The sequence below is a fragment of the Malaya genurostris genome, chromosome 3 (genome assembly GCF_030247185.1).
Source record: "Malaya genurostris strain Urasoe2022 chromosome 3, Malgen_1.1, whole genome shotgun sequence".
In the NCBI taxonomy this organism is placed as follows: domain Eukaryota; kingdom Metazoa; phylum Arthropoda; class Insecta; order Diptera; family Culicidae; genus Malaya; species Malaya genurostris.
The window spans coordinates 224,168,980-224,187,828 of record NC_080572.1 but is presented as its reverse complement, the minus strand read 5'-3'; the positions used below and the strand labels follow the sequence as shown (position 1 = coordinate 224,187,828).

The window sequence follows — 18,849 nt, the reverse complement described above, 5'->3', positions numbered from 1 at the left end:
AAGATTGATTTCGCTCCAAGCTGACAGGGTCTGGTAATTGGCATTTTGTCGCAAAATTGAAATGTAGAGGCGCTGCTTGTTCAGAGATGATACTTTCAGCTAGAGCTGTCAAATCGGTAGGAAAATTTTTAATTACTTCACCTTTTCAACGATTTCTTATAAAAACGAGCAAATTCATTTGAAAAATCATATAGTAGTAGTAGAAGTTGAAGAAAAAGTTTTTACTCTAAGGTGGTAATGTAGATCTTAATTTATTGTGCGAAAATTAACGTTTATTTAGAATGGAGCATTAAACTTGGTTTAATACCATTTTTCAAATGCCTAGAAGTAACAGATGAAGTATCCAAAATAAATGGTACCCGATCGCTATACATTCTAGTCCTCAAGAAATCAATATTATACTGGTTTCTGTTTGAAAAAAAAAACCGAACCTTGCCCAATTTCACACATTTCTGAAGATTTTCCATGTTTAATCGTAGTTTACACTAAAAAAAGTAGTATTAATCACTTTGAAATCGATTTTCTTCTACTCCGAGTGTACTTTTATTGCTGATATCTATTTGTACTGTCAAATGAACGATACAAAGGTTGCAATTCACTATTGCCGATATGAAAATTTCCGAAAGAATCCTCCTTTCCTAGGTTCCATTTTTCATTGGCGGGTGTCACTACCGGTAATTAAGTTTTTCGGCAATGTGCCAATCACATGGCTTTCTCATTATCAAACATGATATGTGAATCGTCTCTCAAAATACCCACATTTCAATCTAATATACCTGGTCTTAAAGCTCGTTTTTATTTTTGCATGTGCATGCACGATTGACGAATATCAAATGCAGTCACACTAAAAAAAGGAAGAGCGAATTAGCTACACACATCGGGCGAGAGAATGACACAATTTCGCCTGGCCGTTATGACAGCAGCCTTGCTGCATACCGGCTTCTATCGGTTGTCAGAATTCCTCACAAGCGGGTTTTGTTTTCAGATAAATTTTCGTTGTTTCGAAAAAAAAAAAATTGCTTTAATCAAACCAGAATTGTTGTGGTCGTTGTTCTTCTTCTTGACTTTTCTACTCTAACGAGGTACAATTTAAACATTGAATTTAATTGAAACTCTATCGTCAGTTTCGCACACGATTATACTACGATTCTCTTGTTGTAAGAAGAAAAAAAAAACGTATTGCGTTAATAGATACCCGCATGTAAAAATAATATTTGATCAGTATTACAAACTTTTCCATATATAATTCAAACCATATTCTTGAATGTTTGAAAATATCTAGTATAGTTAGTGTATGGTATTTGCTTATGCTGGTAGATAGACATCGGAGAACAAAATAACAAAATTTTATATTTGTATCAGACTTCAATTTTGGATGATATCGTATCGATGAAAAGACGATAAGAATCCGGTCATAGACCATGTAGACAAAAATAAGTACTTTTTATACTGCATTTAAAAATGTTTTTTCTTATATTATTTAAAACTGTTTTTATATACTTTATTAAAAAATGTTTTACTTAGCATCAAACTAACATCTACGGATTTCTTTTAACATTTTACAGTTTCTGTTTATTAAAATAGATAAAGTTAACTATTATTGCTAGCGTTTTATAGAGCGACCTTCTTAAAATAACTGAAACGAGCTTCGAAATTTATAAAGTGAATTTCTCTGTGTGCATAAATAGTTCAATTCTTCATTAGATAACATTGGCATCACTGTTTTTAGCTATATACAAGTTCTTTGTTTTGCCTACAGCAGAAATGTAAATCAGTCAAATTTTGTTTACGTATCTTCGCAGCATAAAATTTCTAGCTCATCAACCAATCAAAAGGGGAGCAACCGAGAAGCATTTGATGTGCGTTGTATTTTTAGCAAATGTTTTCAAATAAAAACCTTCAGAATTGTAACGTCAAGGTGAGTAAGTCCCCCTTTTGTGTAATACACTGCGATAGTGCTACGAAAACTGCATTTTTTCCTCGGTGCGGTGATTATATTTTTCTCATCACAGCACCAGCTGATTCGTGTAACAACATAGAAAAAGGAAACAAAAGCTGCCTCTTGAATGAGCTTGCGCTTGGATGGGGGCAAGAATCTGGTGCTGTTTATTGACGACATCCTTAATTGCGTCTGTTGATTGTTGACGCTTGTCGCAGTACAGTTACAATGGACGTTGTAGCGGAACCAGCTGATCAGAATACCTCTGGAGGGTCATCTAACATGTTTGATGAAGATCCCGTAAGGATGGAAGCTGCGATCACTGTTGGCGACTCGGACAATGCTGAACAAGTGGATGGCCGAAATGATGACGCATCAGAAAGTGGTGAGAATTTCTATGAACCAGCCAATATATTACCCGTTGGTTCGGAACCACCTGAGGATCTGCGCCAAGATCATGCTGCGTTGGTGTTTGAGCAACCGACGATCAACATGGAAATCGATCTGGCACGCATTCAGCAGCCTGGCTTTCTGTCGCCAGTCATCATTTTGAACAATAATCTGATGGTCGATGGTCCGGTACCGGAAGCGCAGGCAACGATTGAAATAGTAAATGATGACCGTGGCGTGACAAGCGACGAAGGTGGAGAAGATCGAGTAGCCACACCGACGGCGATGATGGCGGCCACAATGGAAGGTCCGATTGTGTTAATCGAAGACACGTTGCGTTTGGAACGGAGAACGGATGGTCAAGCGGGACCGTCCATCGTACGGACTATCGGGGACTCACCACGGAATCGTGAGTAAAGTTTTGTTACACGTAACGGAAAAATAAGTTCAGCTTGCGTATTGTGAAAATCAAATCTAAGTTCGGGTGACTACGCGACTGCCGGGAGCAGTCTCTAAATTGTGGTTGTTCTTCGTTTTCTCACTAATACATCTTCGCTTAGATCGAGGACAAATGGAGAAGCTAGATTAATTTTATGTCATCAGTGCATTAGCAGTATTTGTTATATTGCTAATGCCACCTCGCGGTTCAGCATAAACCGCTAAGCAGATTCACGTTAATGCAATTTAAAAAAAGACATATTTTAATCCATCTAGTGGTATAATGATGCCTTTATCATATAACTCAAGTTTTCATAAATGCTACTAAGGGAGTCTTCAAAAAATTCCTTTGAATCTTGAATAAGGGCAAACGAGTTTTTCGGGCATACACTAGCATAACTTTTCCAATTTGAGGCAAATTTATAGGAATTCAGTTGAGCAAAGAATGAAAATCCAACTTGTATTTAGATGTCCAATTTCTTGAATAGGTTGTTGGCTTCTCGCAATGTAGAGGTCATTGGCCTTTTTTGAACAGCTTGACGTTTTCCGTTCTTCCTAACTATTACATAATCGGCTGGTTTCATCATCCTCGTAAAATTGCATAACGGTGTCCTTAATATTTTCATCTAGTCCACTGGCTGCACTCGATCCACTAGTGGAATGCACACCGCTCTCATTCGGTAATCTTTTTGCTTTATATATCACCGTATTAAATGTTTTCTTTATTTTCTCGGCTGTCCATGACTTAGGTTCAGCCCTTATCGAACCTTCACTGGAGAACTTTTCTTTGAGCTGCTCAATTATTTCATACAATTTAACTAATTTGGCAATATTACTTTCCGTGAAAATTTTGGAACGCTTTTTAGAAAACAATACGCAATCATTGTAGAAGAAGCTATTTATTCTGTACTTCGTTCTTTAATTCTGAGCTATTTCTTGTTTTCACTTGATTATCACTCGTTTCTCACTAGCTTGTATATTCGGAATACCAGATTGTTTTATATACAAACATGGATACCTGTAACAACCAACGGGTATATCAGGAAAAATATAACAACTGGCTTACCCTAATAAGATAACAGGCATGCTTATGTCATAAAACTGGGAATCATATGATCTGATTTTTTGCGAAAAATATGTATTGCCTTTCTTATATATTTGATATATTCTAGTATTATAAAAAACATTATTCAATCCACCTAGTTTTTTCAAACTTGAAAATCATAAACTTTCTTTGGTAGAAACTACCATCACCTTTTCAATTTGTAAACAGTTATGTCAAGTTAATATAGATTTAAATGTTGCAACTCTGCACACTATACTAAATTGAACAAAGCACGCTGTATGCTAGGCGGTGGTGTTTTCTTCATCCGTACCAGCACGTACCGATTCGTACCGGTTTTGCATCATTTTGTATAATAGTTTGAAAGTTTTGATACTCATTGCCCTATAATTTGCACAGTTCAATTTGACTCATAATTTGTGAAAATCGATTTAACCGTTTCTGAGAAATCGAAGTGAGTTCCGCTTTTGGAGCTATTCTTCACTATTATCGTTGCTTCCGGAAGCTGAATCCGGGGACTAGTAGCCCCAAAGTAGTTTCAGATATGCACTAACTAACAAGGCCTGCCAACTAGATAAATTTTTTTAAGTTTTATAAAACATTGCACCTCGTTGCGCCACGTGAAATTGAAAATTTTTCACTTATCGCGCTGTAATACCGGAACCGAAAGTTTCGGGGGCTTTTTAAAGAATTCTCAGACCTTTTATTTGCATCTTAGCTTGTAAAAATCGATTTAGTAATTTCCGAAAAAAATGAAAAATGAAATTCTTTCATAAAATATTGAAACAAAAAAAAAAAACATTTGTTTCGTGATCCAAATTTTACATTAATTTGAACATATGTAACTTTTTCAAATTTTATTTTGGGTTTCAGCTACACATTTTTATTTTGGGCTTCAGCTACAACATATTAGAATAAAAATATCATGGAGACATTTTTTGCAATTTCTGAATTTTACGTGTTATTTGAAACAGCAAAAAAAAATATTTTTTTTCGACTGCGCTAATTTCTGGGATATATATTATTGAAAATTTTCAAGGGATTTTTACTTAGTCCCTTCTCAAAAGTAAGGCTACAAACTAAAAGGTAAAAAGGGAAAATTGATGATGCAAATTGTTTCATTTGGCCATAAATAACGTTTATGCAAAATTTGAGCCAAATCATTATATTCAAAATACAAGAATATAATTTCAAAAACAATCTCTCACTTGCGGTGAAATGGTTCATATATGAAAACACCCTCTTGAAAATGTAATTCCGAAACCGGATGTCGTATCCTGACAAAATTTGATAGGGTTTCATTTTAATCTATGCTTGTGAAAATTGGTTGAACGGTCTTCAAGAAAATCAAGTGCCTTTTTTGTTATATTCTGTACATTTGACCCCGTTACTTCGGAACCGGAAGACGGATCCGCATGAAATTCAATAGCAGGCTATGGGGTTATAGAGCCTTTCATTTGAATCTGAGTTTGATAATTTCGATTATGCGACTTCTGAGAAAATCGAGGGCACTTTTGTTCAATTTGTTTTATACATTGTAACACTAATAGCAGACTATGGGAATGAATTGAATTTTGTGAAAATCGGTGCAGCCATCTCCGAGAATATCGAGTGTACAGTTTTGTTACCTACACACACAGATATTTTGCGTACTCGACGAACTGAGTCGAATGGTATACGACACTCGGCCTTCCAGGTGTCGGTTTAAAAGTCGATTTTTGCAGTGATTGCATAGCTTCTTTATACGAGAAAGACAAAAACACTTACTAATTATTGTCATTTACTTTTCTCGAAGATTTCTATGATTTTATACAAAATTCCTGAACTTGATCATTCTGGCTCTTGAATTACAACGTGATATGTTAAAAAATGGAAACAGTGTCACTCACTTTTCTCGAAGAAGGCTGCAGCGATTTTCATAAACTTAGCTTAAGATCTCAAAGAAAGTTCCTGACTCTCGTGTAGATTCGACTTCCGGTTCCGGTATCCCTGGGTACATTTTTTTTTCACGATTGACCGTATGAAGAGCTATGAATGCATTAAAATTAGTTAATATTTTTTTAGTTCACAGATTTTCATGGTTTATGACCAAACAAACTCATTTCACACGTTCTCGGTTCATCAGTGCATTAGCAGATTATGTTGAACTGCAAATGCCACCTTGCGGATCAACATAATCCGGTAAGCAAATGTAAAGTAAATGCTTACTTTTGCGAGGCATAATCTGTTAATTCATAATCATAATCTGTTAATGCCCTAAATCCGGCTATAAATAACGATACACAATACAATGTTAATTTACTGATCAGCCGAAAGTGAAAGGTAAAACAATAAAAAAAACAATCATGTGGATGTGAACACAATGTGGTACTCATGAGGTAGGGGAGAGTGTTCGGTTACCGCACCCTTTTATTTTAAGCTCATAACTTCTGACTTAGTGCACATTGTATTTCAAAAAATGTGCTCGGTTACCGGCACCTCAAAAAACTTCGCCTGCAGTTATTCAAAGCAAAAAAGAAATTTATTCTTTTCGGAGGCGTTTTGGACAAAAGTCTTCATTATCTGATGGTGACTTCGCCTAGGCTCTCTTGGCCGATGACTTGGATGGTGGCGCCTTTGGAGTTGATTTGGCTAGTCTTCCACGTTTTTTCTTAGCCGGAGCATCCTTGACTTACTTTGTGCCGGTAACCGAAATCGGTAGACATTTTGAAAATGACAAAATTTTCGTTGCGAAAATTTTGATAGCATATGATACTATAAAAAAGTCAGAAAAAAACTTTTGTGTTGACTTTCACGCAATTAAATTTTGTTTTGAGCGCAGCAAAAAGTACAAGCGTCTGTGTGCTTCGGTATTCGGCACAAAAAGAATGTGCTGCTATTGCACACATATGACATTTGTCGGAATGACGCTATCTGCTTTCTGTCAAAAGTTACGGTGGGGTGTCGGCAACCGAACACTGCCGGCAACCGAACACCTTCCCCTACTAGAATTATTAAATGGAACTCATTTCAGTTATGCCGGTAGTAGCGATAAAAAAAATGAAACGCTATTCCATTTCTCAGCCTAACCGGAATGCTGAGCCGACATTTATTCACTTCAATTCAAATGAAAAGTTTTGCAATACCATAGTTGACTGTTCATTTTGTTGCGACTGCCAGTCCCGGAATTATTAGGTGATAAAAAAGTCAAATATTTTCAACCGTCATTGGGTGCGACGATTCAAATCACGTACAAAATTAACGAAATTAGGCTCAAAACTGTACCAATTCAAAGGGCTAGTGGCTGGGAACACAAACCGACTTCAACTAAAAGTACTGCCGTTCCAAGTAGAACTGTCTGATATACATAGGAAATTTCATAGGTATACAGGTTTCCACTTCCGAAAGTATCGGAAATAGTGGTCAAAAACTCCAAAATGAAATTCGCTTCGTTTTCAGGTTTAACTAATTTTAACAAACGTAGATTAACGAAACGATTAACATCTAGATTTTTTCCCTGCATCTCGGCAAAGCTTCGCCAAAATTTGAACCAAGCCAAGTGCTCATTAAACCTTTCAGTTAAGTTTGTAGCATCCGAAAATCTCACTATTTTGAATCTGACTTATTGAAGCATCGGTCGTTTCCCTTACTTGTTTAACTTCATTATTCTCTAGACAAATATCTGATAAAAGTAAACGTTCCGATGACATTTCATGTTTTTTTATAATCCTTCAAAATGTGGTTCCAGAAGTACCAGAATCAATGGTCTAGAACTCCAAAATAGCAATGCTAATACAATAGCATCATTTAAAGTACAGGACATTGTCCTCCAAATAAATGGGTATGTTATATTCGACATTGTTATGCTCAACGCGGAGGACATTTTAATTTTACGCAGTGACATCGGCTTCGCATTTGGCAAAGAACTGTATGTATATTGCAATATCCAATCTGTTCGACTGCAACTCTTATACCTTTCTTAAGTCGAGGCGTTAAATCTTGTCTACATGGTTTCTCGTTTATAAATTTCAATAATATGTAAATATATATGTGCAATAAAATCTTTCAAATCCTACTCAATATCCTCTCCAAGTCCAAGTAGCTTTTTAAGCATTATCTGTTTGCTTGTTCCAGGAAAACGTCGACGCACCTTAACCCCGATAAAAGCAACACCAGCTCCTTCCAGTACCAACACTCCTCAGTACGACGATGACGACGATGGAACCATCTGCTCTATCTGTCTGGACAGCTGGACGCTAACCGGTGAACATCGGCTGGTGTCTCTGAAGTGTGGTCATTTGTTCGGTTACATGTGCATCAAGCGCTGGTTGCAGGACAATCCGATGCAGAGTCGTTGCTGTGCTACTTGCAAAACGAAAGCCCATCTTCGTGACATCCGGCATCTGTACGCCAAGGCAGTGAAGGCCGTCGATAATTCCGAAGAGTTACGACTGAAACAACAGGTCGACGAGGAGAAGCTGAAAGTCAGTAAACTGGCCGGGGAACTGCAGGTCGCTCGGATGGAACTGGAAGTTCAGCGCACAGTGGCCAGCGAGTTGAGAGCGAGACTGAAGGATTACGAACAGCGCGGTGTCGATGAGCTGAGATCCAATGCATCACTGATGGGGGAACTGTCGAGCGTTACGAAATCGATGCGGAACTATAAGATCGCATTGGATAAAACGATCGATTTGTGTCGGGATCCTGGTTGCCGGGTAATGGCGTATGGAAGCAAACGGCAACACCTACTGGTATCTCAAAAATCTACTCAGAATTTGTTTCCAGGATATTCGATAAAATTCATCGACATACCAGCATTCCAAAACTCTTCGGTTCTCCACATTTCGAGTAAAATGATTCGCGATATCAGTATCGACGTGGAGGATGAGCTGTTTACTGCAGCGACCAGCGAACGGTGGGTGAAATTATTCACATTCAATAACCGATCCGTCATTACATTCACACCGTCCGACGCGAACGTGTGGTCTTGTGCCTTTGACCGGGAGCGGAGTAAATTCCTGTATTTGGGAACTCAGTCGGGAATGGTGTATGTGTACGATATTCGTAACAATAATCAGTATGTAGAGGAATTTCGAACGGAAGGTGACTGTTCACCGATCATCAACATTTGCCCAGTGTCGCCGACTAGTTCGATTCCGTTCGGGGGGTTCCTGGTGTGCAAACTCACTTCTTGCTGGTTTTTTGAATACACCGCTGCTCAACGGGTCGAGTCCATGAGATTGAACGTGGACGGGCCCTTTACCGCCATGAACTATTGCGAAAAGACTGGTTACATCATGATAACGACTAGGCCCAGTAGTCGTCATCCAAGAGCGCGTTATATCATTGCCAGCCTCGTCAAACTAGAGTCCGTATGTGCTCTGCATATTGTTCATACTATATCCGGATCGGCTGTGGAACCGAACATGATCCGCAGTGCCCAGGTCAGCTTCGATGAAAACAACACTCTTGTCGCTGCATATTTGCAAGATGATCGTCAGCTGGCTACTTGGAGTGCCGGCAAGGGCAATCAACGCCTTCAGAGTCTACCGGTATCCGATGTACTTTGGGACCTGTGTCCAATATATGCATGCAACCAGACCTTCCTGGCTGCACTGAGCGATAGCAAATGCCGCGTTTACCGGGCCTATTCCGAGTAGTGTAAGACAATACGAGCAAAAGTACAAGTGCGATTGTGTTGTTGAGTTTTACGCAATTAAATATTCATAAGATTAAATTAGGTTGGCGTTGCGTTTGTCCAAATAAATAGTTTCCAAAGGTATCGTAATGAGAAGACCATGTTGTTAGGTTAGTTGAGTGAGTATGTTATTTTTTACTACAGCATTCGTACAAATAAAGCCATACAAAGCTGAGCAGGTGATGTTTTTTTAATGGTTCGATGATAATCCGATTGATTATTTTATTGTGAATTTTATACTTGATTAGACTCCTGCGAGAAAATTATTTGTACAGTTAATTTTACCATAAATAAAATACATCTAGATTCCCCATTGTAATAGTTATGTAGTTGAGCAACCCGTGAAAAATGGGTGCGTAAATGCTCCTAAAATGTATGTTTTGAAAAATTTCGTTAGTGCTTTGATAGTACCAGGTGTCTAGATGTTCCTAAAAATGTGGAGCTATGGTTTGATAACTTGTTTGTCTTGTATTAAATGTTTATTTTATATGGATCCATTATTCGCAATATAGATGCAGTTAGTGTCTCACACCTTGATCGAGTTGCAGCGTTTGAACCAGCCCTCTGCTGAGAAGGCATGTTGGATACGATGGCATTTGCCGACATTATCAGATCTGAATCGGCGAGAAATTTTAATTCGGAATTCCATGTGGAAATCATAACCCACTCAGGAGGCCGTTCAATTTTGTTGATTTTTGAGCGCTTGTTGAACGACATATTGCACGAAACATTCGTTAAATTTGCTGGAACGGTTTGTTGTTTTTTCTCTTACAAAAATAGTGTGAAAATTAAGTGTTACCTTTACATAGAAAGAAAATTTGTTGTTATTCTACGAGAAGTAGAAGTATTGTGCAGGTATGTAGTGTTAGTTTAAACAAATAATTGGAAAAAACTTCAGAAATTCTGCAGTAAAGTTAGTCCAACGGGGCTCTAACTCCTCATGTAAAAAATGGCTCAAAAATGGACCTCTGTCTGCCGGGTTTGTTGAACGAAAAAAATGGCATTCGGTTCAACGGTCTGTTTCAAAATCGGCAAACGAAGGTCCCGTGTTGAACGATTGATTGGACTTTTATTGGACCAATGATCCAACGTATTGGACCAATGAAGGACCACCGTTGAACGTTTTTTTCTAAGTGGGAATGAATTCGAAAAAAACCCAACTCTAGTGCAACAACCGATTCCGAATGAATTTCGCCTTCAACCGGTTGGTTCGGAAATCTATCTGAATTAGTGATAGTCAGAACCGTTCATTTGAAAAAAAAAAACGTTTATCCACTGTAGCACTTCTCCGATGTAGTGACAGCTTGCCAAACATGTCAAAACAGTACCGTTCTTCAACAAAGAACTATAGATCACTAATTCGAAACGTTCGCGAACGGGTTGCCCATCACTAATCGGAATTGAGTGAGAAGGAGCACTAGTACTAGAAACAATTGAAGACAAACACGAGAAAAGATCCTAAGTGCAAATGAGAGTTTCGCTATGTTTACATTCGCTTTCGATTATTACCAGCCCGGTGGCAACAATAAGGCGCTCCAGCTAGTGCTATCGTAACCAACATCTCAGTCCTTCGGGGCCATCAAAGCTAGCAAGTCAGTGAGAGCAAAGTAAACAAAATGAAGTAAAATACAACACTTCATCGATTGTGAAAGTCAGTATTACAATTTGGCACCGCACGTTTCATAGCGATATCACATTTATAATCAAACATAAAAAAATCAACTTTCACAGCTAAATATCACAGATATTTAGCAACAACGAACTTATATACTTCTTCGTTGTATTCGTCTTTGCGGAAAAGATGATGGTCACAAAAACATGGCGGCGTAGCAGGGACTTGATTATTACGGCCCATCGGTAATCCGTCTCTCTAACTCTTTACATAGAATAACGACTGAACCCTAGGACAGGACCTGACAATTGTTAATCCACTTTTGGAACCAATTTCGGACCAGCTCGTGTTTGGTTGAAAGTGACATAAGCTAGTACAAGCCAGTCGGTGTTGAACAGTCGTTCGCACCGCACGCGTATAGCTCTTGGCTCCTGGAATTTTTTTCTGGCTACCTAGAGTTTCATTGATTCAAGGCTTCAGTCTTTTTCAAGGCTACCTGAATCACTAACTAAGTGATACAAAGAGTGATATTAGAGTGACTAAGTGATACAAAGAGTGATATTAGAGTGACTAAGAAATTAATCAGCCTTTTTTAAGGCTAGCTAGGAGTCTAATCGAAGACTAATTTAGCCTAGTTAATTTAATTTAAAATTTCATTAATTTCAAAAATGCCTGCGTCCAATCGGAAAGGCAACAAGCCTAAGGCTAAAAATAATTCAATACGGAATAAATCACAATCCGTTATTCAACATTTTTCTAATAACATTCACGATCTTATAGAATCTGAATGTAAAAATAAAAGACAACGGACGGATTTCCCTTCCGTTGATCCTATGCCGTCTAACAATATTTACGAGATTCTTCCTGAATCCGATTGTAGCGACATAGAAGAAAATTCTTCAAAAATTCCCAAAATGGACGCTTGTCGTTCTGGGAAGAAACATCAATCTATGCCACCAGTGACGGTGATGATTTCCGACTTCAAAGCATTCCGTACTGAGCTTTCTACTTTTCTCCCGGAAGTGAAAGTCTCATTTCAAATCGGACGAAGAGGAGAATGTCGAGTCTTGGTGGATGGATTGGAAGATTACGAACGTCTTATTCGATATTTGACCGAGAAACTTCATAAATTTTATTCATATGATATAAAATCAGACAGACCCTTCAAGGCTGTCTTGAAAGGATTATCAAATGATCAAAGTATTGATGAAATTAAAAATGAACTAAAAGAATTGCTTGGTTTTGCCCCTTCCCAAGTAATACTTATGAAAAAAAAAAACGAATGGTACTTCTAAACCACGCTCTGGAATTTCCCATGAACTTTACCTAATACACTTCAATCGAAGTGATGTAAACAATTTGAAAACTTTATAAAAAGTACGTTTCATTTCCCACATTAAAATTCATTGGGAACATTATAAACGGCATAATCGTATTGCAAACTTAACGCAATGTCGTCGTTGCCAAGGCTTCGGTCATGGAACCAAAAATTGTCATATGGATATACGGTGTTTGAATTGTGGTAAATCGCATTCGAAAGACGTTTGTCCAATGAATGAAACCACTGATAAATTTTCATGTTCAAATTGCAATGGAAATCATAAATCCAATTATTTGAAATGTCCTGTCAGGGAAAAAATTTTAAACGCTCGTTCGCTTCGACAACAAGTCAAATCCACGACCTTAAATTTACAGAGCATACCTGAAAATCAAAAAACCGTTACAAATGCCACGCCTAATTCTTCTAAGGCACTGATTTCTTCGAAACAAAAAACAGGTACGCCTGCCAATTCGTCTTCTAACGAAAACAATTTATTGACAGGTAGATCGACCTCGTCATCATCTTCTTCTAATGTCAGTTATGCTGGTATATTAGGTAGAAATCTATCACCTATTTCTTCGAATGTAAATAATCAAAACACAGGACCGCCTTGCAGTTCTTCTTCTAACGAAAACAATTTATTAATAGGTTGACCGGCCAAATCATCTTCTTCTAATGGCAGTCTACCTACAAATATTCCTTCAATGCCATTCGCTTCTTTAAATGAAGTCGATTTAGGCGATATAACTGAAAATAAAATGATCTACCTACAAGATCAACTTTTTCAAATGATCATCCAAATGAATTCGACTTCATCACTTTTTGAAGCATTTCAAATCGGATGGAAATTTGCAAATAATATTATAATGAATTTAAAATTTAACAGTGATGTTAAATAATTATTTGAATATTTTAAATTGGAATGCTCGATCTTTGAAATCGAGTGAAGATGAATTTTATAATTTTCTCAAAGTTCACAAAATTCATATTGCCATTGTGACAGAAACTTTTCTTAAACCAAATGTAAAATTGAAAAGTAATCCACATTATGTGGTTCATCGATTTGACAGGTTTACTGGAATGGGTGGTGGAGTTGCCATTTTTGTCCAACGGCAAATTAAACATCGAATTTTACCTTCTTTCAATACTAAAGTTATTGAAAGCTTGGGAATCGAAGTTGAAACCATTCATGGAATTTATTTCATCGCTGGAGCATATTTGCCATTCCAATGCACCGGCGAACAATTCAATTTCTTTAAAGGCGATTTGCAAAAACTTACAAGATATCGATCGAAATTTTTCGTAATAGGGGACTTAAATGCTAAGCATGTCCAGTGGAATTGTAGGCAAAATAACAGTAATGGTAAAATACTTCATAATCAACTCTCAGCTGGTTACTTCACAGTTCTTCATCCCAGTAATCCTACTTGTTTCTCTTCCGTGAAAAACCCCCCAATTGATCTGGTTCTAACAGATCAAAGTCACATTTGTAGTGAACCAATTACACATGCTGACTTTGACTCAGATCATCTTCCAGTAACATTCAGACTTTCCAACGAAGCTATAATTAATCCAATTAGTTCTATTTTCAACTATCATAGAGCTAATTGGTTGGATTACAGATCTCACATTGAAAATCATGTGGATCATGAAACTATTTTAGAAAATTCTGCGGACATCGACACAGCAATTGATAATTTGAATCATTATATTATCGAAGCTAGAAATCTTTCAGTTCCCAAAGCTCAAACTAAATTAAATTCTCCTATCATCGATGACAATCTTCAACTGCTCATTCGGTTGAAGAATGTTCGTCGACGACAATATCAACGTTCTCGTGATCCTGCTATGAAAAACATAGTTAAGGATTTACAAAAAGAAATTAAACATAGATTTACTCTTTTGCGAAATGAAAATTTCGCTAAAGAAGTTGAACAAATTAAACCATATTCTAAACCTTTCTGGAAACTTTCTAAGGTTCTTAAAAAACCTCAGAAACCAATTCCTGCTCTCAAGGAAGGAAATCAAATACTTCTTACAAATGGTGAAAAAGCTCAAAAGCTAGCTCAGCAGTTCGAGAGTGTCCACAATTTTAATTTAAACGTTGTGAGTCCTATTGAAAATGAAGTCTCACTGAAATATGATCATATTTCAACCCAAGTGTTATCACACGATGACATTATTGAGACGAATTTTGATGAAATTAAATCAATTATTAGGAAACTCAAAAACATGAAGGCTCCTGGTAATGATGGAATTTTTAATATTCTTATTAAAAATCTTCCCGATGTTGCCTTGAGACTTCTGGTTAAAATTTTCAACAAGTGTTTTTCATTAGCTTACTTCCCAAAAAGATGGAAAAACGCTAAAGTAATTCCTATCCTAAAACCTGATAAAAACCCAGCAGAAACATCAAGTTATCGCCCAATTAGCTTACTTTCTTCTATCAGTAAACTTTTTGAAAAAATTATCTTGTTGAGAATGATGACTCATATAAATGAGAATTCAATTTTTTTACCAGAGCAGTTTGGATTTCGTCATGAACATTCAACTACTCATCAACTTGTCAGAGTAACGAACATGATAAAATCAAATAAATCTTCTAATAAATTCCACTGGAGTTGCTCTTCTAGACATAGAAAAAGCATTCGACAGTGTTTGGCACAAAGGTTTAATAGCAAAAATGTCTGATTTCCAGTTTCCTATTTATTTGATCAAAATGATTCAACATTATTTAACTGATCGTACTCTTCAGGTTAGCTATCAGAATTGTAAATCTGAATTGCTACCCGTACGAGCCGGTGTTCCGCATGGTTCGAGTGTAGCTCCAATCTTGTATAATATTTTCACTTCTCATCTTCCAAATCTACCCGTTGGTTGTCAGAAATCGCTATTCTGTGACGACACAAGTCTGTTAGCCACAGGTAGAAATCTAAGAGTGATCTGCAGTCGCCTACAAAGAAGTTTAAATATTTTCAGTGATTATCTGTCAAAATGGAAAATTAAACCAAATGCAGCAAAAACACAATTAATTATCTTTCCTCACAAGCCAAGAGCTTCATTTCTTAAACCAAACAATAATCACATTCTCAAATTGAATGGCTTGGAATTGACATGGTCTGATCAAGCTAAATACTTAGGTTTAACGTATGACAAAAACTCACTTTCAAGGATCACATTGAAGGATCCCAGGCAAAGTGTAATAAATATATTAAATGTTTATATCCTCTTATAAACAGAAATTCTAAGCTCTGTCTAAAAAACAAGTTGTTAATTTATAAACAAATTTTCTGACCAGCCATGCTTTATGCGGTTCCAATTTGGTCAAGCTGTTGTTCCACCAGGAAGAAAACGCTTCAAAGGATTCAGAATAAAATTCTGAAAATGATTTTGAAGCGTCCTCCCTGGTTTAGTACAAATGAGTTACACAGACTCACAAATATAGAACCATTAGATGTAATGTCACATAATATTATAAGCAAATTCCGACAAAAATCGATGCAATCTTCAATTGAATCGATTCGCTCTCTGTATTAGTTAGTAAGTTAGTATATAAGTTCCTTTTCCCCACTACACAATACAAGTAGGTTTAGAATTTTCCCCACACAAAAATCTCAGAATTGCGGAAGCAAATGATGTCTTCATGGTAATAACCAAATTATATATATATATATATATATATATATATATATATATATATATATATATATATATATATATATATATATATATATATATATATATATATATATATATATATATATATATATATATATATATATATATATATATATATATATATATATATATATATATATATATATATATATATATAACAGGGCTGAAAAGTCACCACTTGTAGCTGAACACCCAATTTAAATCTTAATAATTTAATTTTAACTCATATTCCAATAAATAATTATTTAAAAAAAAAAAAAGCTAGTACAAGTTGTTGAAATCAATATTACTGCAGGGTGGTAGAAAAAGTGTTGTCAGTATCGTCGGTAACAATGTAGCTTGATATTGGATATTTTATTTTTCGGGTCATCTTTTCAAAATTATTAATTTCAATAGGATTTAAGTTCAATTTGTTTTTAAGTCCTGTCAATGCGGAAAGTATACGAGTACATTTAACAATCACTGGATGATACAAAGAGAAAGCCTGAAATCACGATGTGTGATATGGACGAGAATATTGATTATGTTGGTTGAGAATAGCACCGAATCTTTGGATACTTCTGTATGTTATTATTTTTCTCAAATGGAATATGTTGAATACTTTAGTTAATAAAGCTGCAAGAATTAATTACCCAAAATCGAGTATTTTAGAAAAATTTTATTAAGCTGTTTCAACTAAAGTTTTCTTCAAAACAAACATCTGATCAAAATGAATCCAGAGCTATATTTTTGACTGATATAGTATTTGTCTAAGTGTTTTCAAATGAAAAAATAATTGCATGTTATAAGGGGAAAAAGTTTTCAGAATGAATAATTATCTCTACTGGCAACAGTGATCGCGATGCATTTATTATTTACAGCAGGGAGCAACCGGAATAAGAAGAGAAATATTTTTCTGGAAAAAGAAGCCAGTTGTCTGGTCCTGTCCTAGACTGAACCCATCGACTTTCGATCTAGTGATGGGCGAGCGCTCACGAGCCGTTCATTTGAACCGACTCGTAGCAGTGAGCGAACGAACCACGGCTCTTCAAAATTGAACCGAGGTTCTCAAGCAGAGTTGCCATTTTAAAATCTGCGTTTCAACTTGGAAAAGCTGTGTGCCTGTGTACGCCCAAATTTGTTTGCGTTGTGGTTAAACGATGATGTTTTCTAATGAAGCTGTCAAAAATATATAGGAACCTTTATTCAGCAGTGAATTTTCAAAGAATTCTGTCGTAATAGTTGAAGAAAAATAGTTTTTTTTCCTCCAGTTGTGAAACACAATTTTAGATCGCACATACCGCTCATGCATTTCCGTGGCTCTCACACTCACTCTCTCGAACCGGTTCTCTACATTGACGTTTATTGAAAAAGAGCCAATGAGCCGTTCAATTGAACCGGCTCTTACGAAAGAGCGTTCGGTTCAGAGCCGCTCATTGAAATGAGCCGTATTGCCCATCACTATTTCGATCTGTAGTTAGGAAATTGTTGGAAAATACAGGGATATGCCGTAATAACTGAAAGAGCAATTAACCACTTAACGACCAAGGGAAATATGTTTTCCTTCTATAAATATCGTTATGGATTCTTCAACTACTATTAAATCGATGTTTTCTTTTACTAAATGTTAAAGAAAACCTATTTCCAAGGCGACAAGTGTGTTTCTGAACGAATAAGTAAAAAGAACTATCAAACTTTATCGCACTAAAAAAGTTTGTGCAAAATGACGTATAGAAAATAGAACACATAATAAATGTGCAACGTCCACAAGTACATGAAATCGTTTCGTAGAATGCCGTAACTAACTATTTATTTTACTATTCTGATAATCAAAGCAATTAAAGCAAGAAATTAAATTACGATATAATAATCCCAACTCTTTTTTCATTTATTTCCAAGAATCATAGGGAAAAATATTTCCCATGACATTATAGGAATCTAATGCACCCTGCCATGTCTATCTGGTCATATTCTCTTAATTTGCACCCCACATAGCTAAAATATTGTCTTGGTCTGACATATTTCGTCCTGCACATCTTATGGTCGTGAAGGGGTTAAACAAAGAGAATCTGTCAGTTGCACTTGAGAACTTTTCTTATGTTCTTTGAGAATTCGACGTCAACATTTCAAAAGAGCCTAAAAATAATTGAGAGTTTCATTGTTTACTTTCTCTTTTGACTATATTTGCGTTATCATACAAACGTTCGCTACATATTTGGTACTATAAGAAACATGGGAAAATTGTCTTTCAGTCTACATTAATATTATTTAAGTACACGTGAAAATTATGGAGATATTAACAAAAGAGAGTGTTAACAAGGAGAAACTCCCATTGGTTTATGTGACCATATGAAATGTTGACGTCGAATTGTCCTTAGCCGTGATGTTTTCTTTTGGTGTTTGCGCTTTTTTGTTTACTGAATTGAAATGAGCATCAATAAAATACACTTTTTACCAACATTAGCTTTTGTGATATTAATTTCATACAACAATTAAGAAAAATATTTCCTTTTCTCGATTACTGATGACTCGGCAATTCATAATTCCATCCTGATAACTTTTGCCGAGCTGACAGCAAAATTTCTGCTGACAAGTTCGGCAATAATTGACAGTTAACAAATTTAGGATTGCCGAGAATCTCAGTAATTATACATTTTGCCGAGACAATTACCGAGCACTCGACTGTGAAAATTTCAAATAAACAAAATATAATTTCGTTGCAAAAAAAAACTCAAAACTAGAAATTTAAAAA

At 36.2% G+C, this 18,849-nt stretch overlaps 1 protein-coding gene across 1 annotated transcript; it reads left to right on the top strand.

Annotated features, from left to right (window-relative positions):
- Window positions 1–1,770: 1,770 nt before the first annotated feature.
- On the top strand, window positions 1,771–9,677 carry LOC131437275 (E3 ubiquitin-protein ligase RFWD3). Its single transcript, XM_058606516.1, has 3 exons — window positions 1,771–1,918; window positions 2,013–2,738; window positions 7,944–9,677. The coding sequence occupies exons 2-3, from the start codon at window positions 2,168–2,170 to the stop codon at window positions 9,467–9,469; spliced, it is 2,097 nt and encodes a 698-aa protein (XP_058462499.1). The 5' UTR covers window positions 1,771–1,918; window positions 2,013–2,167; the 3' UTR covers window positions 9,470–9,677.
- Window positions 9,678–18,849: the final 9,172 nt, after the last annotated feature.